The 27,477-nt window shown below is 44.2% G+C and overlaps 1 protein-coding gene across 2 annotated transcripts; it reads right to left on the reverse strand.

Moving 5' to 3' along the window:
* Nucleotides 1-849: 849 nt before the first annotated feature.
* LMAN1 (lectin, mannose binding 1) lies at nucleotides 850-27,177 on the reverse strand. 2 transcript variants are annotated; one of them, XM_062201756.1, is made up of 13 exons: nucleotides 26,922-27,177; nucleotides 23,522-23,676; nucleotides 23,328-23,435; nucleotides 22,596-22,657; nucleotides 21,491-21,590; nucleotides 19,231-19,354; nucleotides 17,724-17,782; nucleotides 16,824-16,956; nucleotides 15,502-15,695; nucleotides 15,297-15,367; nucleotides 5,617-5,767; nucleotides 3,389-3,510; nucleotides 850-3,085 (listed from the first exon to the last, which is right to left on the reverse strand). In XM_062201756.1, exons 1-13 carry the CDS (start codon nucleotides 27,157-27,159, stop codon nucleotides 3,049-3,051), a joined length of 1,554 nt encoding a protein of 517 aa, XP_062057740.1. In that variant the 5' UTR covers nucleotides 27,160-27,177; the 3' UTR covers nucleotides 850-3,048. The 2 variants fall into 2 exon arrangements, with proteins under 2 accessions (XP_062057740.1, XP_062057739.1); XM_062201755.1 differs by having other exon boundaries at nucleotides 5,614-5,767.
* Between the last annotated feature and the right edge of the window lie 300 nt (nucleotides 27,178-27,477).

The following is a 27,477-nucleotide window of genomic DNA, read 5'->3' on the forward strand; positions in this document are numbered from 1 at the left end:
TTGACAAAATGTTCTCCAATTGAAATTGAAGTGGATAGAAAACCCCTTTCAACTTGAAGTACTATAATAAAAGAAATATATTAAACAGGCAACATACAGATTTAAAAAGTTGCAAGAGTTGATTTTACACTGTATCTTATAAATTAAAACCCCCCATACAGTAATTTTCCACCGTCTCCTTCTGATAGGGCACGGACAAGGGAAGACAACCACAGTCTCAATCCTCACAACTGTGTCTGCTCCTTACAAAGACCGGAGACCGGAGCGCTGCAGGTGCGCAGGGCAGGCAATCCGCTACTGAAGTCATTTCCGTCTTCCCCGGGTTAGCAGAAAGTACAAACGCCTGAGGTGAAACCTCATAATCAGGAGAGCACAAAGCGTTAGCAGGCAGGCTTCAAGATGGGAGTTCTCACGGCTTGACCACGATCTGAAGTCGGCTGTGTGAGTTTAAAAGCTATTGCCAAAGTACTAAGAGGTACAGGAAGCAACCTGGATTTAGTCTGTAGTTGCCAATGAATCAAGAGTTTTAGTAAAAGGAACATTAAGTATATTACACACATACTTAACTAGTGCACATCTGCTAATTTCATTGATAATAAAAATACTGTCTTATGCTCTCTGCTCAGCTTTAAACCAAGGAAACAAAACGCCTAGCCCACCCCCACCCCACCCCGCAGTTCTCAGGCACTGTGTGCATAGGCACAGGAGGTGCCTGCTGACACAGGTATCCTGAAGCTGCACCCCTAAGCTGTGCTGCGGGTGGCTGGGACCGGGTCCTGAATCTGTCTTCACAGGCACTCCGGGACCCGGGTGGCCCAGGGACCAGACTTTGAGAAACACTGACATCCCTTTAAAATGCAACAAAACATTGTTTATTGTCTGTCACTTCATGGTAAAGCAGTCAAACAATTAGAAAACAAGCAAGTGCATTAGCTAAGGGTATCAGCCATTCTGTACTTGCATTTTCTTTTTTAAAAGTGGCATCATAAACATAATGACATAGGTTAAAAATTTTAAATCAATTCTGTTTTAATCCAAGGCACCTGTAAAATACTTGCTGGTGTGAGAGAAGTGAACAAATTCAATTTATACAAAATCGTACAGAAAGGAAGGAATCCGGCAGTGACTGCGTTTTCCACAAAACAAACATTTTTGTTCAGAAATGAGCTACCTGAAGTCAATGCTTCTGAAGGAACAACCCAAACTTCAGAGGATGACAAGCATCCTGGGTAAGCGCTTTACTGATTGCTTTCCAAGCAAATTGATTTACCATGCAAAAAACGAAAGATTTCTGCACATGCCCCTTCCACGTGTACTGGGACCAATCAGAACGATTCTCCTTGATTCTTAGCCTGAAATACAAATTCTGCTCAGATCTGGGAGTCCTTTTACGTTCAAGCACATGTGACCACAGACTTTATAACACTGGGTTTGGCAGCCTTTTATCTCAAGAGGATTTCTCACTTGATAGTCTACAACTTACACATTCTTCTGAAGGCATTAATTTTTTTAATGGAATGAGTAACTTCTGTGATGATGGTGTCTCTCAAACATGAACTTCCAAACGTTAGCACTACAACGGAAAGCCACTGCAACAGCATCTTCCATGCAGAGTGACTGAAGTGGAGCGAATCGTCACTAGCATACTGCGGTCAGGGTTCCAGGAAAAACGGTAACATAAAAAGCAAAGCGAGGCTCTGCTCACACCGCACTTGTTGTGGAGTCTTTGCAGAGATTTTGGGTCATTAGCCCAATCTGTAAATGGTATCTAAAGAATTCATCAGTCATATTGTACACAACACTACAGTTTTGAATTCTGTGGCCCCAAAAAAGACAACCACATTAGCTAAAAAGTATTCTGAAATCAGTAAAAGTTTAGACATTAATGAAAAAAAAATTAAATCTGCATTTTAAAATGTCACTCACAGATGGTTTCTATAATACCTGAAACTGTACACAGACTTTTTATAAAAAACAAAACAAAAACCAAATAAACCCTTCCCGTCTGGTATTTCAAGGTTAACTTACTAACAACTGCTTCACAGTATCCTTAGTTCTGGCCTTGGAAGCAAATCAGAAGTATTCACTCTATTTTTCAAATTTTACCTTCAGGAAATTTTAGAACTACTTCTACCACAGCCTCCTTGATTTAAAACAGTCAGGACCCCCAGGTGGCAGGGAGGAATGTAAACAAGAACCTAGTGGTAGACTTCGTGAATTTAAAATATCCTCCAAAATCACACTCTGAGCTGAGTTACATGTTCTACAAGATGAGAGAGACAAGTACCACATGCATTCTCATAATATTGAACTGACATCAATGGAACGGAGATACTCAACAATATGGGCAATTGTGAAAAGAATCCCTATCACCAGGCAAAATTCCCAGAGAAAACATGTTCACAGGACAAGTGATTTTTTTCAGGCAAAAAGCAGCTCTTAACTTCCCCTCTTGATTTCCTCTAAAAGTGAAATACACCTCTGATAATCAGGAAGAAATACGTCAAAAGCAAACTGAAATCTATTATCCAGACCCTAAAGCTCTCCAACAAAATATTCTTTGATTTTTAAAGTGAGCTGTACAAAAAGGAAAGGAATGCAAGACTAGGTCTTAGACCTCTGAAAAGACTCTGGTTACAAAACAAACACAATGGGGCATTCTTCAGGAGACCAGCGTGTGGGGGGCGGGAGGAGGCAGGAGGGCCAGTGTGTTTACAGTGAACACAGAAACCTCCAACAGTGGAGGCGGGGGTGGGACGAGAGGGGTGATGTCCACACCAGGAGCTGCCCCCTTTTCTATCGTTTATTCTGTCCAGTGGCTGCATGCCACTGACAAGCAAGTCACTAAAATCTTAACAAATTTATGTACTATGAACAAATTTACTTGTGGTTATCTTTAAGGTTTATTTTTACTGCAAACCAATGTTTAAACATTTATTTTATACAAAATTTAATAATTTAGGCTATTAAGCAATTTAAATACTTAAATTCCCTAAAAAGTCAGTGTTTTGTACATACGTACACGATGTACACACATGAAAATGATGGTCAAAAGAACTTCTTGGCAGCTGCTTCTTGCTGACTCCTAAGGGGGAAAAAAAAAAAAAAAGAAAAAACTGAAAGTTGTATACACTTAACCTTGGAAAGAAATTAGACTGCTTAAAATTAAATACCAATGTCCTTTGGATTGTAAAATACATTAAGATAAGCATATATTCTACCTGTGCACTCCCATGTGAACTGAAATAGGCAAGAAAAAGTATTTGCTATGTACAAACTTAACCTTATAGGTATTGAAAGCTACACTATGGGCATAGATAACTTTGCTGAGTATTTCAAATTAAACTAAAAGGAAAAATGTTGGGGCAGATTTTACTCAAAGGCTTACCTGTACATGATATATCCAATGAATAACACCATTTGCGCCACTACAAATATAACAAAGTGGACTGTGGACAAACATGATGGAAATGGCGGTAGTTCTGGGCATTTCGGTTTTTCATTTGATGGCTGTAACAAAAGAGAATTTTCTGTAACTATTAGGCAAATTAGTGGTTTGGAAAAAGAAATAAATGTAAAAGTACTTAAAACCTCATAGTTTGCTATATAAAAACATTTTCATTATTCATTCCCCAAAATATCTTCTATTCCCTTAATTTTTATTACTTAAAAAAATTTTAAAACACTTTATTCATTTTTTACTTATTTGAAGGTAAGAGTGAAAGAGAGAGAGGAGTATCAATCTTCCAAATGCCCATAATAGCTGGAGCTGGGCCAGGCCAGAGGTAGGAACTCCATCTAAGTCTCCAATGTGGGTGGCAGGAACCCCAGCACTAGGGTCATCCTCCACTGCCTTCCCAGGCCCATTAACAGGGAGCCTCAAGCAGGTAGTTTAACCTGCTACACCACAATACCCACCCCTAAAACTTTTTACAAGAATAGTTGATGGGCTGATGCTGTGGTATAGTGGGTTAAGCCTCTGTCTGTGGCACCGGTTTGTGTTCCTGCCACTCCTCTTCAATCCAGCTCTCTGCTGTGGCCTGAGAAAGCAGTGGAAGATGGCCCAAGTGCTTGGGCCCCTGCACCTGCATGGGAGACCCAGAAGTGCCTGGCTCCTGACTTTGAATCAGCTCAGCTCTGGTCGTTACTGCCATTTGGGGAGTGAGCCAGCAGACCTTTCTCTCTGTCTCTCCCTCTCTGTCTGTAACTCCACCTTTCAAATAAATAAATAAAATCTTAAAAAAAAAAGTAGCTGACACTGGACGTCTTCTATCCTATTTCCATGAGTATTTCTTCTATTTAAAGGAGGTATTAGGGGCCAGCGCTGTGGCATAACAGGTAAAGCCACCGCTTGCAGTGTCACCATCCTATATGGATGCCAGTTCAAGTCCTGGCTGCTCCACTTCCAATCCAACTCTCTGCTGTGGCCTGAGAAAGCAGTGGAAGATGGCCTAAGTCCTTGGGCCCCTGCACCCACATGGGAGACCCAGAGGAAGCTCCTGGCTCCTGGTTTTGGATCGGCACAGCTCCAGCTGTTGCAGCCATCTGGGCAGTGAAGCAGAGGATGGAAAACCTTTCTCTCTCTCTCTCTCTCTCCCTCCCTCTCCCTCTGCCTCTCTGTAATTCTACCTTTCAAACAAATAAATAAATCTTAAAAAAAAAAAAGGTAATTAAATACAAGGAACAGAGATTTGATCACACTGTCTAGACAGAACGGCTTCCAAGATGACTTGCTCTTAATATGTCTATGAACAAAGGTGTTCAATACACACATACTACCCACAGCATCAACTGGATCTTTGCAACATGGGCTAATGCTGGGGAAAAATATTCTCAGTCAGAACTAAAGGAACAGATAATAATGCTTTGGATGAGAGGTCATGGTCAACAAGAAAACTGTAGCATATGTAAAAGAAATACAGTCAAGGCATATACAAAGAACTATGGGCAAGAAAGGGAGTGTGCGAAAATAAAGTCCAAGATACAAGTTCTTCCCTTCTGCCACTTACTAGCTAATTAACAAAGTCAATTTAACCTAACCTAACCAATTTAACCTAATGTTTATTACTAACATGTTAATTTAAAATATTTCCTAAAGGCTATTAAATATTTTTTTAAAAAACTTTTAAGATAAAACTCTCTATAAAACACGCGGGACTCGAGCTCTGCCTCTGGTGGACCAGGGAATAAGAATCAAGCATATTCCCAATGGGCCTCACAGGGGAGAGCTAGCAGAGCTAGACACCAATCCAGTCCAACCCAATCGAGACACACAAAACCTGATGGAAGGCAAATGCAACGGAAAAGGTACCAGGAAATGATCAGAACCTTGGTGGTGGTGGGGTAAACGATGTGTGGATATGAGAAAATATGTTCATTAAATGATAATAAAAATACTACACAGAAGCAAATCATGGGATAGGTGGTCTGAATGCCAGCCCGTGAAGGGTTAACTGTTATGGGAACTGCTCTTCAGTCTCAACCAACTAGAGAATCAGGACACACAGACATCTGGAACATACAGAACAACATATTTTTAGCACAAGAAAGTGGAAGGTGAACCCTTTGGAAGGCGAGCACGGTTCCCGTTGCGGGAGAAGGAAAGCGAGTTACCACATTCCGCTGCACTATGCTGTCGATGTCCCGCTTCACCATGTGCAGGTGCTCCTTGATGTCAAGGAAGTGCTGAGTGGTCTCGTAGACGCCTCCCGCGGAGCCAGGGTGCTGCAGCCCGCCCACCAGCCTGACAGTTTCACTCATGGAATTCCTGAAACACAGACTCCCCTTATATAATGCAATCACTCGGAAGACAAGTTTTCTAAAGTCACAGATATCACAATTAACTGTCTTCCAAACTGGAAAAGAATTATAAAACTATAACTTTACATTTTGCCTTTACTAATGATTATTTAAAAATAACCAAAGAATACTACATAATAATCTGAGTTAAAAGTGTAAGTGGATATCGAGTAACATAGTCAGAGATACTCTTATTCTCACTGGAACCTTTTTTGTTTGTTTTAAAAGATTTATTTATTTTTTGAGTGTTAGAGTTGGAGAAAGAGAGGAGAGAGATAGATATATCCAGACATACCTATATCTATCTATCTATCTATCTATCTATCTATCTATCGAGAATCTTCCAATTGTTAGTTCACTTCTCAGATGGCCCCAAAGCCAGGAGCCAGAGCTTCATCTGGTCTCCCACGTGCGTGCAGGGACCTAAACACTTGGGCCATCTCCCTCCCGCTGCTTTCCCTGGGCTGTTAACAGGGAGCTGGATCACAAGTGGAGCAGCCGGGATTCAAACTGGTGCATTCACATGGGATGCTGGCCTCTCTGACGGCAGCTTTACCAGCTATGCCACACCACCAGCCTACCTTACTGAACTCTTTCTAAGTGTTCAATGTTGCAGCATAATAGATCAACTCATCAGGCCTGCGCTGTCCAAACCCTGCACATACCAAAGGTTTTCAGATATGTGCTTGCCCTGCTGCTAGGAGATGGCTTGTGAACCCTGGAACACCCTGCCTGACCTGGGGCCATGGGCCTTGCCAGACTTTACACAAATACCGTGTTTTTCCACAAATGTCTGTTTTTGTTTGCGCAAGGCCTCAGGCTTACCCCGTATCAGCTGACTTCTAGGGAGAGTGGAGACCAACTTAGTATTTCAGGTCAGGTGCTGCACACCGATGTGACTGATCTAATAAGGACCCTGGCCACCAGTCTCTGGGTAGCAGCACTCTGCACTGTTCTTACACACTGCTGCTGGGAGAAGCACAGTACTGACTGCGAGACCCGACTGGAGAGGACTGAGGGAGTCTGCTCCTGCTTCCTGCTGGACCCTGCGCACTGTTTCCTTTGCTGATTTCACTCTCTTCTTTGCTGTGCTGAACCACAACCATGAGTATAGCAGCTGTTCCTCCAGGCAGTCATAGAACCAGAGTTGCAGGAACTCTGAACACAAACGGAATACCATCTCTCTCTCTTTGCAGCTCTGTCAGAGAACCCCTATGTACAAACCCAGTGTGCCAACTGGCAGCCACCCAGAGCAGCACCTGTGTGTTCCAGAGACGTGGGAACACTGGATGTTTGGTGTTTGGTATGCTGAGTGATGGTGCGAGTGTCTGCAGTCTGGCATCTCTCTGCAGGGCACGACAAACTCCCTACGTGACCACTGGGTGTGCCTTTGGATACGAATCTGCAGGCATAACAGTAGGGGCTACAAATTTTCCTTTAACAATGGCAGAAATATAACGGGCTTCTTATTAATAAGTAAAGGAATGGCTTTGAGTTTTAGTTTGCCTGAAAATCTCATCATTTTACTTAGGAGTCTACACAAGGCTCTACAAATGGCAAACAGCTTGTTATTTTATTTATTTATTTTTTTTGACAGGCAGAGTTAGACAGTGAGAGAGACACACAGAGAAAGGTCTTCCTTCCGTTAGTTCACCCCCCAAATGGCTGCCACGGCTGGAGCTGCGCCAATCCGAAGCCAGGAGCCAGGTGCTTCCTCCTGGTCTCCCATGTGGGCACAGGGGCCCAAGCACTTGGGCCATCCTCCACTGCCCTCCCAGGCCACAGCAGAGAGCTGGACTGGAAGAGAAGCAACTGGGACAAGAACCCAGCGCCTATATGGGATGCTGGTGCCATAGGCGGAGGATTAACTAAGTGAGCCATGGCGCTGGCCCCAAACAGCTTGTTATTAATATGAAGAAGTTTAGTTTCATTTTATTGGAAAGGCAGAGAGACAAAGAGACAGAGAGAGCTTCCATCCACTGGTTCACTTCCCAAAGCCCACAATACAGTAATCAGGCTGGACCAGGCCGAAGCCAGGAGCCTAAACTCTAGCCAAGTTTCTCACGTCGGTGACAGGGACCTAATCACTTGAGTCATTACCTGCTCCCTCATAGGATGTGCATTAGCAGGAAGCTTGATTAGAAATAGAGTACCTGGGGCCGATGCTGTAGCACAGTGGGTTGAAGCCCCAGCTTGTAGTGCTGGTATCTCATATGGGCGTCAACTGAGTCCTGGCTGCTCCACTTCCCATCCAGCTCCCTGCTAATGCACCTGGGAAAGCAGTAGAAGATGGCCCTGGTGCTTGGGTCCCTGCACCCACGTGGGAGACGCAAAAGTAGCTCCAGGCTCCTGGCTTTGGATTGGCTCAGCTCCAGCCATTGCGGCCATTTGGGGAATGAATCAGCGGATGGAAGACCTCCCTCTCTCTCAAACCTCCACTGATATGGGATGTATATGTCCCTCCTTAGTGGCCACTTAACTGCCACACCAACTGCCTACCCTATTATTAATGCTTATATTATGAATTAATTTTCTTCAAGTCTGGAGATTCGTTGGTGAGGCAGATAAAATAAGCCTGGACTGGGATAATGCTGCTAATTGCTGATACTGAGTGATGGATATGCAAAGGTTCACAGCACTGTTCTACCTCTGTGTATGTTTGCAAACGGACATCAAATCAGTAAGGGTCTACATTATCTACCTTCAGTGTATCGCCCCCTACTCCCGCCCACCTGTCTCGCCTCCTGCCATTCCTGGACAGTATCCTCTGCAGTTAAGGCCCCGTCTTTTGATGCTCTTTCTAGTCATGATCTCTCCCCAGTGCCTGTGGTCTAAAGCAGAAAGCCCGGTTCCAACGCCACCCTTCCCTTTCCCCAATCCTCTCCTGCCAAACAGTCACTCCCTACACCCCCAGTCCACAAGCCCCCATTTCTACTCTGAATCTGCGCAGGTGGGCTGTCGCCCCCTCACAGCACACACCCTTGAGAATAGGGGTCAGGGCTCACTTCCTACCAATGCCTTCCACAGCTATGGTTCAGTTTGGATGAACATGTAAACAAGTTATTTCACCTAGTTCCTTGGAATAAAATTTAGATGAAAAAGAAACAGCTCTATGGAAAAAAACACAGACTCAAATCTTACACTCAGAAATAACCCATATGCCAGACTGCTAAATACAGTAAAAGTTTTTCACAATTACATTTGAGTTTACATGATCAATAAAGATTTTAAAACTGGGGCCAGCATTGTGGTGTAAAGGGTGAAGTCACCGCCTGTAACTCCAGCACCCCATATGGGCACCAGTTTCTGTCTTGGCTGCCCCACTTCTGATCCAGCTCCCTGCTGATGGCCTGGGAAAGGCAGCAGAGTGCTTAGGCCCCTGCCACACCTGTGGGGAACCTGGAACAAGCTCCTGGCACCTGGCTAATCTGGGGAGAGAAGCAGCAGATGAAAGATCTCTGTCTCTCCCTTTCACTTTGTAACTTTCAAATAAATAAATCTTTTTTTTTTAAATTGTAAAACTAGCTACAAAGTATCTCAAGTGTTTTCTGCATTAATGTCATTATTGATTAAAATTCTTCTTAATGGTACATATACTAAAAAATATTCATGTGGGTCTAAGCTTTTCCATTAAAACCTAAATTAAGGATTACATTTTAATACACTTAAAAATACTTACTAAGCCTAAAGCCTGGGGCCAGTGCTGTGGCACAGCAGGTTAAGCCATCACATGCAATGCCAGCATCCCATATGGACACCAGTTGGAGTCCTGGCTATTCCACTTCTGATCCAGCTCCCTACTAATGCACCTGGGAAAGCAGTGGAAGATGGCCCAAGTCCTTGGGCCCCTGCACCCACGTGGGAGACCTAGAAGAAGCTCCTGGCTCCTGGATTTTGTCTGGCCCAGCCCTGGCTGTTTGTGGCCACTTGGGGAGTAAACAAGCAGATGGAAGATCTCTCTATCTCTCTGTGTAACTCTATTCTACAAATAAATAAATCTTTCAAAAATAAAAAATGTCTAAAGCCTCCCAGAATATATAACCTCCTTACTCCTCAGAAGCCTAAACTTACTTACATATAAATGTCTTTTTAATGTAGAAAGGTTCAGTCATTTAATGAGCTCCGATTCAATCATTCATTCGCCTGCTGGTTCTGCTAACATTTCTTGGTTCATGTGATAAGCCAGGCAATTTCTAGGGATGTTAACTGTCAGGCAAAAACACAATTCCTCCCTGGGAGGGCGGTCTGGGCGCGCAGCACAACCAGAGCTCCACAGAGATGCCTTCACTTCAGCTGGCACCCAGGCCGCACGTGAACCTGAGGCGGCGCCTGTGGGGCAGTTTAGGGAACAGATCAGAGAGGACTGGACAGAGCCCTGGAGAAAAACACTTTCCCAGGGATGACTGAAGGAAGCGCAACAGTGAAGGGAAGTATATGGAACAGAAGCCACGAGGGAACGGTCTGCACAAGACTCGACAGGGAAGTTTCCCGATGGAGGAGCAGGAGCAGGTGTGAACCGCGCCTCGGAGTCCAGCAAGATGAGGGCTGGGAGGGGTGCACAGGGGACCAGCGCCTCAGAAGAGTTCAGCGCTCTGGTGTCAGTTACGGCGGTTTGGAGGCGGACAGAGGTCCTTTGGTCTACTTCTGAAACGCAGATGAAGAGGGAAGGAAAAAGAGAAAGCAACAGGTAAAGGCACAGAAGGGCTAGTTCAAGATTTGGGTTGATTTGATGAGATTTCAATCATGGAAGAGCAAGTCTTTTAAAATGGAAGAAAGTGATCTTGACGGACAAGGCAAGATGGAAGACAGAATGGGTCACTGATAAAGCGAAGTTCAGAAGTCTCAGAAGGGGATCCAGGGTTAAAGCGTGGTCCTGGACTACTGTTCTTCTGAACAAGAGGAAGGCTAACAGCTAAGTGTGGCTGGAGCCACGTGAGAGGGGAGAGTGGGACAGGGAAAGAGGAGTGGAGGAGGCAAGGACACCCGCAAAGAAGAGTAGAAGTGGTGGCCAGGAGAATGGTGAGTACCCTGAATCCGACAACGTCAGCAAGCAGGGATGAAGACAATCAGGAATGAACAAAGTCTGCTAAGTGTCTTGAAAATAAACTGGGGAAGGGCTGGCGCTGTGGCGTAGCAGGTAAAGCCACTGCCTGCAGTGCCGGCATCCCATACAGGCACCGGTTTGAGTCCTGGCTGCTCCATTTCTGATCCAGCTCTCTGCTATGGCCTGGGAAAGCAGAGGAAGATGGCCCAGGTGCTTGGGTCCCTGCATCCGCGTGGGAGACCCGGAAGAAGCTCCTGGCTCCTGCCTTCGGGTGGTCGCAGCTCTGGCTGTTGCGGCCATCTGGGGAGTGAACCAGCGGATGAAAGACCCCCCCCACCCCGCCTCTCCCTGTCTGTAACTCTGCTTTTCAAATAAATCTTAAGAAAAAAAAGATGACAATGCACTGGGGGGACAGGGTGAAGACACAGAATAGAGGACGGTTAACAGCCAAGTCCCAGAGGAAAATGTGAAAGCACTCATGTGAAAATGTCGAGCATAATACCTAGAATGAAAGGTAAACACGAATTGGCAAATGCTGCCTAATCACCGAAGAGAGCATTTATATTCTGAATTCAACATTTTAGAAACAACAATTATCAAATGGCACAAGCCAACATGCCCGAGGGTACTCCAAAAAAGTTCATGGAAAAACTATGAAAATATAGGTTTGTTTTGGTGCAGAAATACTTAGAACCAAGCCAGTTTTGTTTTTTTTTTTCACGTATGCATTTCCATGAACTTTTTAAAGTACCCTCATTCAAATATCAAAGGTAAAAAATATTTCTGTCTGCTGAAAAGGCCTAGAAGCAATGATACTATCGTACTACGCACTAAACTATCGTCAAATACTGTCCCCACTAAAATTTCAGGACTCCCTAGAAAAAAATGCCTTGTTGCCAGGAGGGGAAAAGAAATGTCCAAGAGAAGCCAGGAGAGCCTTACGCTCAGCAGGAAGGAAGCTAACCCAGACCACGGGGTCTGTGCTCCTAGGACATACATGCTAACTTGGAGGGGCTGCTCGTGGCCACAGATGATACGATTTCAGCATTGATAACAAAGACTAATGGATTGAAACAGCAAAACACAGTCAAGGCCGGCGCTGTGGCTTAACAGGCTAATCCTCTGCCTTGTGGCGCTGGCACACCAGGTTCTAGTCCCGGTTGGGGCGCCAGATTCTATCCCGGTTGCCCCTCTTCCAGGCCAGCTCTCTGCTATGGCCCAGGAAGGCAGTGGAGGATGGCCCAAGTCCTTGGGCCCTGCACCCACATGGGAGACCGGGAGAAGCGCCTAGCTCCTGGCTTTGGATCAGCACGATGCGCCGGCCACAGCGGCCATTGGAGGGTGAACCAACAGCAAAAAGGAAGACCTTTCTCTCTGTCTCTCTCTCACTATCCACTCTGCCTATCCAAAAAAAAACCAAAACACAGTCAACTATGTGAGTTGAGGGGGAAAAAAAATCACCGCTTGTTATTTAACCTTGAAGGCTGCCAGGGTACCAACTCATTACTCCAAACACAGTAGAACCTTTCCTGAACTAGTTCAGGGTAGTAGGTGATGGGAGACCTCTTTCTTCTCTAGAATGCCAGCGTTACTCTTTTCCAACCTGCAGCCACATGATGGATCTAGGCTACAGCCACCCCTGGTGGTGAACACTCAGAGAGGATCATGATCATCCGTGGGTACGTGTGTCGGACCCACAATCATGCGTGGGTACCTGCTGCCATGATGTGGATACGGTCTTGAGTGTGTCTCGAAGGGGTCACGTGTAGAAATTTCAATCCCATGATGGAGTATTAGAAGGGGGGTGATTTCATCTGACTGTAGTGCTTGGAGGTGGGGTCTCTGGGTGGGGGAGTGATCAGGAACAGATAACGCCATCAGCGTGGAGCTTCCAGGACCGAATCCTGGTAGTTTTATAAGGACAAAGACCAGAGGAGACACACATGCATATTCCCTGTCACCCCAGGCCACCTCAGACTCTAGATTGGCCACTAAACCTTGGATCAGACTGAGACAACATAAACCTCTTTTCTTTATAACTTAACCATCCATGGTACTGTATTAGCAAAGAAAATAGACTAATATACCCGTGGGTACAAAAATCCAAAGACGTTTCAGGCCCTTATATAAAATGGAGTAGTATTTACATATAAGCTACATATACTCTCTCACAGACTTTAAATCCTCTCTAAATTACTTGTCATACTTAATACAATGTAAATGCCACGTGGTTATTTAGAAAATAATGGTAAGACAAAAAGTGTGTACACATTTAGCACAGACTTCATTTTCTCCCCCAAATATTTTCAACCAGAGGTTGGCTGAATCCACAGGTGCTGAGGGCAGCTGCAATGGATGTATTCATCTATAACATGAGGTTATCAGAAGTGTTGACACCGGGTGATGGGGACAGAGAAGAGGATCCTTCTACTAATCTCTCAACTTTTTTTGTATGTTTGAAAACCTCTATAATGAAAATAAAAATTGGTAAGGAGATCTGTTAGAAACGGCAGTTAAGTAGGATGATCCTGGGAATCAAGTCTGACTCTTGTGAAACTGTGATCTTTTATCATTCAGAGCCTCTTTCCTCTTTTTCTAAACTGAAGAAGGTTATATAAATGCTTTTTAAGCTTTCCTTCTGCTAAAAAAAGAGATGCTCCAGGTGGGTATTCGGCCTGTGGGTTAAGACATCCACTTCCTGCATTAAGTCGCTTGGCCTCAGTTCCTGGCTCCACTCTCAATTCCAGCTTCCTGCCAGTGCAGACTCCGGGAAGCAGCAAATGATGGCTCCAGCGGCTGCATTCCTGTCACCCATGCGGGAGACCTGCACTGCCTTCCCACCCTCAGGATGGACCTCAGCCATTGCAGGTTTTTGGGGAGTGAACCAGTAATTAGGCACTTTCTCTGTCTCCACCCTCCCCTAGACTTGAATTTAAAAAACAAAACAATTTTTTTAAAGAAAAATAATTCCGTAAGAATATGAAAATCCAGACAAATCATTCCTCCCACAAAAGGCTAATATTTCACACACACACACACACACACACACCCTTTTTTTCTGAAGTTTAATTCTGAAGAAAAGCTCTAGAGGATTAATTCAGAAATCCGAGTTCAGTTTTTACATTAACTTACAGTTGGTATTGCATCTGTTCTCAGACAGTGGACGAGGCAAGGACTGCTAACTACCCACAGGGCGTGCTTTCATGGACAGTTCAACTGCATGGCTAGGGTTTCCTAACCACTACTGAACCTTAAGATTTGTAGTATTACTGTTCAGTGATATAAACAAAGCCCAAAAGGGTATCCAGAGTATGCTACCCTTCACGGAAGAAGAGCTAAGAAAATATGTATGTGCCAAAGAAATACAGGAAGAACAAAGCAGATACTGACAGGATTGGGTAGCCATGCAGATGAGTGGGAAGTGATACTTCTATGAATAGATATTTTTAGGGCTGGGACTCTCAGCACCATCATATTCTCATATCTTTCATACTAGTCAGTTTCTTGCTACTTTAAGTAAAATAACTGAGAGAAGCTACTTATGAAGAAAGGTTTAGTCTGGCTCACAGATGAGGCTAGGACGTGGCATTGTACCAGAAAGTAGGACACAGTATTGGACCAGTATATTCAAATAAAGAAATGGGGGCTTCTTCAAAGAACACAGAAGCGACCAAAAGGAGTCACACACAATTCCTTCAAAATGGTTTCAATTAAGCAAAAATAAGTCCTGCATCAAATCTGACTACATTATGGTCCTACAACCCTGTGGATGCTAACTCCGCTAGTATGTTCCATAGAATTATTACTATTACCCATTTTCAAAATACCTTATAAATACAAGAACATACCTGGCTTTGTCAAGTAACTATAACAAATCTGTTTTTTAAAGATGCTAAAACAAGGGGCCAGTGCTGTGGCATAGTAGGCTAAGCCTCTGCTTGCAGTTCCAGCATCCCATATGGGTGCTGGTTTGTGTCCTGGCTGCTTCTCTTCTGATCCAGCTCTCTGCTATGGCCTGGGAAAGCAGCAGAAGATGGCCCAACATGAGACACACCCTGCACCCACATGAGACACAAGGAAGAAACTCCTGGCACCTGGCTCCTGGCTCCTGATCGGCTCAGCTCTGGTCGTTGTAGCCATTTAGGGAGTGAACCAGCAGATGGAAGGCCTTTCTTTGTCTCTCCCTCTTTCTGTTTGTAACTCTACCTCTCAAATAAATAAAATCAAATGCTTAAACATTTTTTCTTTTGTACCTTAGAACAATTTAAAAATTTAAACATTTTTAGTTTCTAATCTTCAAAATTCCTATATTTCTTCCCCTATTTATAAAATGAATCTAGAATATGACTTTTACCCTCCTGGAGGAATCTTATAATACAGTGATTGTATACAAAGACAAGTCACACATTCAAGATAAGGATGTAATACTCCGACACTACTTTTATATACTTACTTCATTTCATTTACTTGTCTCAGAATCTCCTGCTGAGTGTTCACAACATTATCCACTTCTTGCTGTGTGATCTGGAGGGAGGAAAGATGACCAGCCAACTCAATATTCCACGTTCTACAGAAGCACAGACCAACGTAGTCTTTTTTCCCTACACCCCCTCTGCCGAAGGCTCAGTGCAGCACTTGTGCACAGTTTGACAGCTCACCTGCCCGTGCTGTCCTGGGACTCCAGATCCTCTTTTAGAGATCTCCTCTGTCAGTGAAGAGACGTAGCGTCTCTGCTCATCAAGAATCATATCTAACTGTCGGTTCAGCTGCTTGATTTCAAGATGGATCCGATTCTGTCCTTCAAAGATTTGTCTTAGCTCCCGATCTCCTACACTCTCAAATATTTCATCCGCTGAAAAGGAAATTACAAACCAAAATTATTAGAGTCACCTACTACATGTGTTTTTCAAAGTACGATCAGTGACCAAAGTATCAACATTCACCAAAACTGGATATTATCAATAGAGTGTTATAATTTCCCAGAGAATATACAATTAATTTAATCATAATTAAATTCCTATTTGCTTTTGTTATCTCTAAGGAATGCACTTTATATATATAGATCTGAATTTTTAAATTTAAAAATAATTTTCTTTCATATATACTGTGTGATTTCATTTATGTGGATAGGCACAACTGATCTATGGTGATAGGAATCAAAATACTTATAGATTCTATGGAGAGGTGTACTAATTTGAAGAGGGGATGAGGGAACTCTGGGTGATAAAAATATTCTGTGTACTGATATGAGTGATGGTTAAATGAGTACACACATCTGTCAAAGTTCATCAAACTATACCATTCAAATGGTTACTACAATCAGCTTCAGGATACACCCCTAAATCATTGGTGATGGTTTTTACAACAAATTCAAAAAAAGAACTGCATATTTAATTAAGCTGGAATCAGACTGTTGATCATTTAGAGAACTGCACGTGACATAAGGCTCAAACGCCAGCCACAGGTTTATTAAGTATAACCTCAATCATTTAGTTGATGGAGAACAAACCAGGGAATAAAAGACAGCAGATAATTAAAGTCACTCTGTATGGCTTTAGCAAGTTTTATTTCTGACATTAGTATGCTTAAGTTCTTAACTACACTGGCTTATCCTACTATTTTAATCTCTTTAATTTTAAAGTATTACCTCTATGATAATAAAAGACATAAACCTTAGATGATTTCATTAACGAATACTGAGCCTCAACTCCTAGGTCAGCACTGTTTTTGGATTTAGATTTAGGGACAAATGAGCATGGCAAGAACACTGCTGTCTGCACAGCCGTTCACTTCCATCCCGCAGTTCACTGTCCACCCACAGGAGACAGTGTTCTACCTCACTAAGCCACACTCTCCCTGCTACAATCGCCAATCTCCAGACCCTTACAGAAGTCCCGGAGACTGTGCCAGTTCAGGGAGGAGGCAGCACAGACACAGGGGTCAGCCACAGCGCCCACCCCAACAGCTCCCTGCCACTCACCAGGCTGGCCTTGGAGGTCGGGGTGGCCCTTCTGGAATTCCTCTTTCTTTTTATCCAATTCTTGCTGGAAGTGTTCAAATTCCTCCTGGTACTTTTCTTTTTCTTTTTCCAAAATATCTCTGTCTGGCGTGGGCTTTTGTGGAGTTCAAGAATAGATCATGAAAAAGATAAGAAAACCAGCAAGACACCATATGTTTTAATTCTCATTTTAACTATTGTACCACTAGCTGGAAGGTTAACATAAAAATGCTATTCCTGGGGCCGGTGCTGTGGTGTAGTGGGAAAAGCCACCACCTGCAGTGCTGGCATCCCATGTGGACACCGGTTCAAGTCCTGGCTGTTCACTTCCCATCCAAGTCTCTGCTATGGCCTGGGGGTGCAGTGGAGGATGGCCCAGGTCCTTGGGCCCCTGCACTCACATAGGAGACCCGGAGGAAGCTCCTGGATTCAAACTAACCCAACTCAAGCCATTATGACCATTTGGGGAGTGAACCAGCGGATGGAAGACTTCTCTTTCTCTCTGCCTCTGCCTCTCTGTAACTCTGCTTTTCAAATAAATAATTTAAAAAAAAAAAAAAAGCTGTTCCTTACATAAGTCATGGTGAATTAACTCATGCTACTACCAATACAAAAATCATAGTGTCAGCATTTGCGGAGCACTTGCTGTAGTGCACTGTCTCGTTTAATCCTCACAGCAGCACAGCATGACCGGCATAAACATGTTTTACCAGGGAAGACAAGGAGCACCACAGAGGTAACAGTGACCTCACACAGCTGTCACAGGCAGAAACCAAGTCTAAACCAAGTCTAAACCGAGCTCTGCCTCCCCATGTTTGCAGCCATGGGCCAACACCACTGAAAACAGAAATAAATTTTGGAAGAAAAACTCTGTCTACTTACTGGCTCTTTTCCAGGCTCTGTCAACTGGAAAGTCAGGAAAGAAAGGACGTCATGGTCATCTACAAATTAAACAACAAAAGGCTGGAGATAAAAACTGTGGCAGATTATGTTCACAGCTATTAATTTACTTTATATGTACTGCTTTAAAAAATAATATCCTGGGCCGGCGCCGTGGCTCAACAGGCTAATCCTCCGCCTTGCGGCGCCGGCACACCGGGTTCTAGTCCCGGTTGCCCCTCTTCCAGGCCAGCTCTCTGCTGTGGCCAGGGAGTGCAGTGGAGGATGGCCCAAGTGTTTGGGCCCTGCACCCCATGGGAGACCAGGATAAGCACCTGGCTCCTGCCATCGGAACAGCGCGGTGCGCCGGCCGCAGCGCGCTACCGCGGCGGCCATTAGAGGGTGAACCAACGGCAAAGGAAGACCTTTCTCTCTGTCTCTCTCTCTCTCTCACTGTCCACTCTGCCTGTCAAAAAAAAAAAAAAAAAAAAAAATAATAATATCCTGGCACCAAGATCCCCCCACACTGTCCCTCAAATGTCCCCACCAAATGAAACAAAATCCTGTCCTCCATGTATTTCTCATGCTATCTGTTCTCTTTCCCTCACTTCCACGTTGTTTCACATGAAGAAGATCCTAACTTTACCTACAAGTCACACAAGAAACCAAAGGCCTTTCAAGCTGCTCAAGCTGAAGGCAGGAGCCGGGCAGCCCGAGCCTCCTCACACTGACGACGCACACCGCAGAGCAAGTGTGCAGCAATCTCTGCCTTCCACCCCTTCCACGCGATTAGAGACGGCAACAGATGAATGAGGAGGGGAACACGGGCAAGGCTGCTGTGCGGAGCAGAAACCGTGTGGTGTAATGGGGCAGGAGCCCGACAGTCACAGCCCTCCTGGGCGGACGCTACTCCCCATGTGATCTTCAGAAAACTCCTTCCAGCTGAGATCTGGCAACCCACCCAAAACCAGGCAAAACAGGATCTCTCCTCGGGTTGTAAGGAACAATCCACAGATTGAAAAATATTCATAATGCACCATATCTTATAAACACCAAATAGTATGAATGCCAAGGGATAACCTCATTTATCATATATATATATATATATATATATATAATATATATATATATAGGAAAAAACGGCAGCAATATCTTTCAAGCTTAGTCCCAAAACAACATTTCCTCAGGTGGCCAACTTCATCATGTATGTTAGGTGACACCTCTCCCACGCTTAACACGCTTGACAACTTACCTTCTAGAGCCTTGACTTTAAATGCGTCTCTTTCAGTATAAAATGGTACCCAAAATGAGCTCTAATTCACACATCTGTATTACACAGCCCTGTGTAATACATACAAGCTACATGTCTGCATGTAGCATAACTAACTATGGGATGGTTCCAACCAGCCTTGAAAGGTTAAAATTAAACAAGGCTACGTTTCCCCAGAATGTACAATTCCCAGTGACTGTTAATTCACAAACTTTTATTTTAAAAGAATGCAAGATTCACCTGCAAGACCTCCAGTCGCAGCAGATATTCCAAAATGTCCTTGTTGGGGGATGATCATATTCTCCACTTTGGCACAAAATTCATAATCATTTTTATCTGGTGTAAAGCCATTATTGATCATTACCTAGACAGACATAGTGCAGCTATAGATTTTACACAGACACTGTTAAAGGTTAACCGAGACTATTCAATCCTGCCTCTCCATTATTATAAAGAGTGAGTTTAACTAACAGTTGGCATAATGACAAAATTTCATTTCTCACTTCGGAAAATGTTTTTTGCCCCACTTCTGTCGAAGACTTAGAGAAAGTGTGGTAACTTCCCACCAACATTTTCCTAAAATGAAATATGGTTCATGCACTCTAGAGAAGACTCAGGGAGTCCTGACTGTGCTCCATGAATGGCCCATACAGAAGAGGTCAGACCTGTTCTGAGACTGTGACAGCTAAAACCAATAGGCTAACCCACAGTTTAACGGCACTGGCTTGAGAATTACATAGATTGCTTCAACAAGTAGTGAGCTCCTCTTTATTAAATGAGAAGGGTAATTAGATTGCCAAAGGTCAGCAGAGCAGAAGTGACAAAAGCCGCACTGATAAAAAGGACAGAAAATGAAAAAACTGAAGACACATAAGTCTCTACTCTGCAGAACGTATACTGAAGGAATTCTAGAAAGCACACGAATCCACCAGAAACTCTTCTCCTTATCCCAGTCAAGAAGGGGCTTGGCCTCTTCAATACCTTTCACTCTGACAACCTATCAGCAGCCCCCTCCAGATCTGAGTCACTGAGAGGCAGAGTGGATGCAAAGGCCCCACGGTAGTGGCTCCATGGCCCCAGGGTAAGGGCACTTTTATCGTGACCTCCAGAGTACAGCTCTGTTAGGGACTGTTAGAAGCTAAGTCACATGGGCAAAATGTTACAGCAAGAGAAGAATGACCTATGGGCAGGAAGGATGAACTTCTATGAAGTGTGAGATGGAAACATGCAAACTAACAGTTACAAATCACCTGTCATTTTAAAGATCGTCTGTCATTTAGTTAACTAATATTAGAATCTGTTTCCTCTGATTAGTAATATCTCAATTTCGGGTTGCATCATTTACAACTGGTCTTGCTCTGAGTGTTTCAAATCAGAATCAACACCTGGTAAGACAATGGCCTTTAAATGTTAAAAAGGCAAATGAATCATGCTCCAACTCCAACACTAGCAACCTAAGCAGTTCTGAAGTTTTTCCTGGTGTTCTAACAAACTAAAAAGTCATCAGAACCTTACTGGTTGAGCTCTAACTCTTTTCACCAAAAGGGTGTAACATTCATTGCACAAAAATGAGCAGGCATGTTATGAATGTAACTGAAACCTGGCTAGGACACATCCATTGCTTAATGCCAGCAACACGTCTTTATATCATCATCGATAACTCTACTCACCTTACAGTTTCCACCCTTGTTCCTGACTACACTGTGGTATTTAAAGCACCTTGTTTTACCTGTGCTCCTCCAACAGCACTTCTTGCTTCCAACTTCCCCTCACTCTGCCTTTCCCTACAATGTGGGAATGACTGGGACAAGCTAGGGGTACAGCTACTAATCTAATAAACATTTCCTGAGTACCTAAAATACGTGCAGTGTTACACACCATGGGCAATACAGCACACAATTACAACACCCGTCCTGAGAAGGTTACGATCATACTGGTAAGGCAGAAAATGCCCACTGATCTCTGCTATCTTCCAGCCATATAAACCTGTCCCCTTTCCCAACGATCTCAGCTCCTCTGGAAGGTTCTCTGCCTGCTTTCCGTGCCTAGAGTACACACACACTCTTCCCCTACTCTAAACTTCCTGCCGCCCCTTTATGAAGAAGCTCAACTCTGAAAAATCTTTCCTGACCTTCCCACTCCCAACTAGCCCTGAGATCCCTTAATGATGTCTATGTGGGAATTTCTAACACGCAACCTAACACTAATTATGTGTCTCTTACTCAGGTTCGCATCCTGAAGGCTTGAGTATACACATAACATGTGCCATACACTGGGGTGCTCACACATTTGCTGCCAGAATAGAAACCCACTGGCAAGATCTGACAACAGGTGACCACTTCCATGGAGCTTTGAAGCCATATTTGCTCTCTTAGAGTAACACAGATGACTACTAAAGCAGCATCCAAAGTTACGTGTATTTAATTTCTATCAAGAATGTGTAATGAGAAGTCCTATGAGAATCTTGTTCATGTGATGATGACTAAACCACGTTACTTACCATCAGCGTTTTCTGGTAATACACTATCTTCGCCCGGACAGGGTAGGGTTTGTTACGGAAGTCCCTCTGGCAACTCGCTAAAGCTTGATTAGCACCGTCACTACGAGAGAAAAGAGGACAAATGAGACACTTGGAAGGCTTTTCAGTATTTACAGCTTTAGGAAGGTTAAAACAATATCCAGTTAGGACAAAGTCTTGGGATATTTCAAGTTTATTCAGAACACCTACAGCTGTCACATGAACTTTCTTCTGTCAAAACTCAGGGTAACACTGGAAGCCCAAGGTCACCCTGTGCTGATGGCGTGGGAAATACGAGTTCTATACGAGACTGAGACAGAGTCCGTCCCCCAGGGCAGAATCCTAATCACTCATGAACTTCAAACAACGCAGATTCCTGGATCCCACTCCACATCCACTAAGGAGAATCACAAGGAGCGGCCTAGGCGTCTATTTTGAGCAGCTCTCCAGGGCTGCAAATCGCCGGGGACAGAAACAGGGAACAGTAGCACAGGGAAGTAATTTTTCTTACAGTTCACTGACTGGTTAAAGGGCAATTCCTCCACAACAAATACGTGAAAATAGAAAGTGTACAGACCTAATTCAGAAACATAAATACACTGAACACTCAGAAGCTTTGTAGCCCACTGAGTCTTTAAACAGAGCACTATTAAAGTGGAATAAGCAGGCTCAAATTGCTTACTCATCAGTTTGGTCAAGGCCCAACTTTACTTTCCAAAGATCATTTTTTTTTTTTTTTTTTTGTGGACAGGCAGAGTGGATAGTGAGAGACAAAGATCATTTTCTAATAAAGATGAAAATGCAGGACTAGTAACATCATCGAGAGCTGGAATATTCTACAAACCTTCAAAAGTATTATATAATTTTAAATAGAATAAAAACACCATTTATTTTTGAAAGTTGGGGTGGCCCACAAAAAGAACTTTAAAACAGGGCTAACCTAAGACCTTTCAACCAAGTTACAAAATACAGGGCAGAGAAAGAATCATTTCATTTCCTTTGGAAAGTGTTCAGATTTGAAACAATGTATTTCATAAGGTTTGCAAAGAGAAGCTGAAATTAGGAATAAGGTAAGAATCACACTTACTTTTGATGGTCATATTGGATTTGTCCATTGTTGCCTATAATTACTATCGTAGGATTATTTTTCTAAAAAAATAAACAAATATATTTAAGTCCTTAAGAATTTCTAGATCATTCTTGATGTGCTACAAGACGTCTTATATCTTTACAATTCTAGGACTCAAAATTTTAAAAAAACATGTCCGCATTCAAGGAATTACTAAAATTTCCCTTTAAATTGCAAATAATGCTCTCTGAAAATCTGCAGAGAAACAACCATATCACCAATCAGAAGACAGCCAAACCACAGCTAATATTTCCAGTATCTGAGTACTTTTTATTCTTACTTATTTTAGGAGAGATAATTAGATAAATTGGCCTGATTAAAAAGAATGACTCAAGTATGACAAATTAAGACTACTGTGAGTCCACAGTAGTCCTACATTTGGACAGACTCAAGAAAGCAAACTGTTACAGTCTTATCAACACTACTGGCTTCACTGCCAACATCCAAACACTCATGTTTACCCACCAGAATTGCTAAGCACACACAACTCTCAAACCTGGTGCTCCATTATGTCCTCAAATTGGTCTATAAATTCCCGGCTATAAAAGGACTAATTATCACATTTAAAACACTGCTTGAGAAGTCTTCTACTATTAAATGGATGAAAGTGTTAGGCAAGCTCTATTTTTCTCAGCCTAATCTTGCTGGCAGATATATTAAAGTGGGTAACAGTCCTGACAACATACATACCTTCCCATCATTGTCAAAAGAATCAAAAAATATTCCAACACCATTCCACATGTCAGCTGCTCCAAACACTGGGCCCTCCAAGCCTTGATTTTCTGTATACCAAATTGCCTGAAAATATATAAGGAAGAGTTAGAGACCAATGTTATAGGCATTTGTATTTTTAAACATTTTCTAGGTTAAAGAAGTGCTCATACTAGGCCATCAGCTCCAATTCGACCTCTTCCAGTCACTCGAAATGTCACCTCCACCTCCCAGTTCTCAAAGGCTGCTTTTGTCTTTGTCCACACTGATCCTCTTTGGCTTTTTAAAGATGGTGCTATTCGAATTTGATCTGAACTTGGAATAGCATCTAGAACAAAAACAAGAGAAGAAAAGCTATATAAGCTATAAATAGGAGCAAGTCAATTAAGTCATTAACTAACCGCAACGTATACCTATGGAAATCAAATCTTAATTAGTAACTTGTACAATAATTTTGCTAGGAAATAATTTCTTGTTGAGAGTTTCAACTTTAAAATTTTAGGGCTAACACTTCCTTTAGCTTTTGAATGGTGAAATACCTCTGCAAAAAAAAAAGAAAAGAAAAGAAAAGAAAAGGACAATTAAAACTGCAATCATAAAACACCAAAAATTTCAAGGGTAGGGGGACAAGTGGGGGAAATTATGACTTAAAAAGGCGACCTATTTGATTCTCATAATATTCTTTTGGAAATATCTTTCAAATTTGCCTCCTTAGAATGACACTGTAATGTGCAAGTATTTCACCAGTTTACAAATGTTAGAAGCTCAAACAGTATGAAAAGAACATACCACTAGGAATCAACAGACTTGTTCCTAGTCTCAGTTCAGCTGTGTGACTTTGAGTAAATAATTCTTACTCTCTTGGGTTCACCAAATGTTCACCTGTAAAATGAAGGGGCCAGGCTCAATCACTTCTATAAGTACCCTGAAAGTCAGATGTAAAATATTGTGTGTATTCATGTAGGAAGAGGAAACAACTGAACTTCCATTCAACAAGCAATTCTATTGCTTCAGCAGATTCTCAGAGAAAACAGTGATTCCAACAGTGGTACTTTGCATCTTCAGGCTAGGTTCAAGTCCCAGCTCTGCCACTTATGAATTATTCCATCTTAGCCAAGTGACCTCATTTCTCTAACAACCTCACAGGTATGTAAGTGTCAATTTAAGTGCATGTCAACACTTCAATAAATGTTGGCCATTCCTATTACTGGACTAATTCTTAAAGCACCATCAGGCCTACAATTTGAACAGTTCTAACACACCCTGTCAGGTATTAGCCAGATATGACATGGGAAACAAGACAACTGTACTTATCACTTTACAGGTAAGAAACAGACAGAAAGAAAAGATAGTTTAATAAGCTCAGTCACTGTCACCATCGCTCTCAAACACTCAAAGGCTGGGGAGGAGCGGCAATGTGGAAAGAGTGCTGGACAGAACCAGAAGACCTAGCCTTCCGTTCAATTTTACTGACACTTTTTTAGCCGTGTAGCCTTTTCCAAGAACTTCAACCTTGAAGAACTGTAGTTTTTCATCTATAAAGCAGGTCATATCTGCCTTGTTTACTAAGACTCAAATCAGAGAAGGGAGGTGAAAGAGCTTTGAGAGTAACACAAGTCTACAAACTCTTACTGTTTTTCTGCCCTTGTGATCTAAAGATGTGTACTGACAGGACAAAAGGACTGCAGAGTTAAGACAGAGAAACACCATAGATGTGGCCCTCGTGGGGCTCACTGTAGAAGGCTGTGTTCGAATCTCTTCATTTTTGAAATGTTTAAATAATGGACGGCGGGGCAAAATGAAAAAGGAAAAATGATGAACAGTGTAAAGAAACAGCAAGACTATAAAAGTCAGAGTGACAATGAAAGCAGGCGGTTGCCACAGCAGTGGTTCCCAGGGTCAGTAGAACCGTCACGGCTAAAACACTAATCCTGGGTTTCAAATTCAGCCCAGCCACACGACGTGAATTCACTATGGAACATAAGCCTGTCACTTGTGCAGAAGACCAAGACTAGTTTGGTTATGGCTTTGGAGACAAAGTCAAGGCGGCTAATCTGAGTAGCTGACTGACATTCCTAATTGGCTGATGTGGTATGTTTGTGTGTGTGTGTGTGTGTGTGTGAGAGAGAGAGAGAGAGAGAAAGAGAGAGAGAGAGAAGTGAGCAGGCAGGCAGTGGAAGTGCAGAGGCAAAAAACATGAAGAAATCCATCCCCACTAACTGAAAAATTCATCCTCAACCCAAAAAAGAACAACAAGGCCAAAAACATCCGTTTGGGATCCCGTGCAGCAGTGTCTTGCGTTGAGAACAATGTTGTGCTGATAACAAATGCCCAGCCATATCTCTGGGGTGCGGACACATAATACACAAATCCAAGGAACAGAATAATTGCCCTTTATTCCAAATACTTGATGACTCGGTTATTAAGTCAAATTGAAGTTTACAGCTTTTAATTACTCACTAATTTGAGGCAAATGGGCCTTTCCTAAAGGCATGCTTCCTACTCGGTACTTTCTAGGAAGAAAACATTTCATCTCAACCATCAGACAACCTAAATCGCTGGCCTAATGTGGCTAATGGCTTAATCGCACATATAGATTGTATCCCAGCTAGAACAGAGCTCCTCCCCTCGGGTGTAGGGATCCGCTGCTTGTTCCAAAGTGTGGCATCTGATGGTCACTGCACAGACTCGCCGCAGACCAAGGGCCACGGCCAATCCCTTAGTCAGCACGGACACATCAGCGTTCACAAGTGCAGATAAGTTTGCTTTCACAAATGTAAACGCGCCGCCAGCTCCTACTAATCAATGAGACATTAGACACAAAGCAGAGGTTCTCTCCATCCAAAAAAAACCAAAAAACAAAAAAAAACTTTTAAAGGGCTTAAGGTACCGACCTGTACTTAGTCTTAGGTTCAGAAACAACACCAAAAACACATCCCCTTTCTTACCAAATAAAGGCGCCAGCGTGCCTCTACAGTTACACGATGCCCAAGACAAAGCTCAAAGACCACATCGAGTCACTGAGCGAGGCACGATTTAAGGCGCCGTCCCAACAGCTTAGACACAGCCTTAAAAATGACTCTAAGAGGGACAGATGCCACCGCTGTAGCCAGAGCGGGTCACGGCGCACCGGCGTGTCACAGCCATCGCGGACACGGGAGCAGAGCAAGCCGCGCGAGGGGAGGCAGGGGCAAACCTCAGGCGGGGTGGCCGCGTCCCCTGGAGACGTGGCGGCGATGCCCACAGGCTGCAGTGAGCGCCTGGAACTGCAGACGGAACCAGACACTTCTCGATCAAACGGAAAGTAGCCACGGGATCACAGAAGCGACACAGCACGGGGCGAGGGTGGGCGGCACGGGCAGGCAGACCCCCGGGGACAGCCCGGGGACCCTCGCCGGCCAAGGTGGCTAGGGGAGGGGCTGACGAGAGGCTCCCCTGCACGGCGCACACAGCGTGGGCTGCAGGAACGGGGCCCTCGCTCAGGACACCGCCGCACCGGCAGAGAGAAGGCGTGAGGCGGCGGCGGAAGGTGGGGAGGGGACCCGGGACCCCCGCCCTCTGCCCCCAGCTTACTCCCCGCGTGGGCCCAGAAGGGCACGGTCCCATTGCTCTGCACCAGGTGCGGCCCCTTGAAGCTGAATTTGTACTCGAAACGGCGATGCGGCAGCGCGCCCTGGGTGCCAGCGGCGCCGGGAGCCGAGGGGTCGCCTCCCACGCCGTCGCCCCAGACCAAGCTACTGAGCGACAGCAGCAGGGCGCAGAGAAGCGGCCGAACTCTGGCCTGGGGACCCCTTCGCCTGGACCCCGCCATCTTGGATTCTGAGACGCGGAGGCCGGCGGGAGAGGGAGGGGCGCGAGAGGCTGCGGATGGCCAACAGGGCGCTCGCTGATTGGTGGAGCCCGGGGGGCCCGAGGGCAAGCGGCGAGCCCCGCCTCCGGGCTCCGCTATTCGAGGGGCCGCCGGGCCCGGGGCGTCTGTGGGCGGGGCCACGCGGAGGGGCGGGGCCTGGAAGGGGCGGGACTCTCCGGGCGGGGGACTCGGACCTTACCCTGCCACGTGGGATAGATGCCTACCTGCGGGAGAGCCCTGCCCTTTGGAATAGCAAGGGACCTGAGACCTGCGGAGTCA

The sequence above is a fragment of the Lepus europaeus genome, chromosome 9, assembly GCF_033115175.1.
Source record: "Lepus europaeus isolate LE1 chromosome 9, mLepTim1.pri, whole genome shotgun sequence".
Lineage (NCBI taxonomy): Eukaryota > Metazoa > Chordata > Mammalia > Lagomorpha > Leporidae > Lepus > Lepus europaeus.

Coding starts and splice junctions, on each gene's coding strand:
- LMAN1 (XM_062201755.1), bottom strand. CDS start 27,159: ATGGCGGGGTCCAGGCGAAGGGGTCCCCAGGCCAGAGTTCGGCCGCTT. Junction 22,658..23,327: donor CTTTTGACAATGATGGGAAG/GTATGTATGTTG, acceptor TTATTTTTTTAG/AAAAATAATCCTACGATAGT. Junction 21,591..22,595: donor ATCCAATATGACCATCAAAA/GTAAGTGTGATT, acceptor TTTCTCTCGTAG/TGACGGTGCTAATCAAGCTT.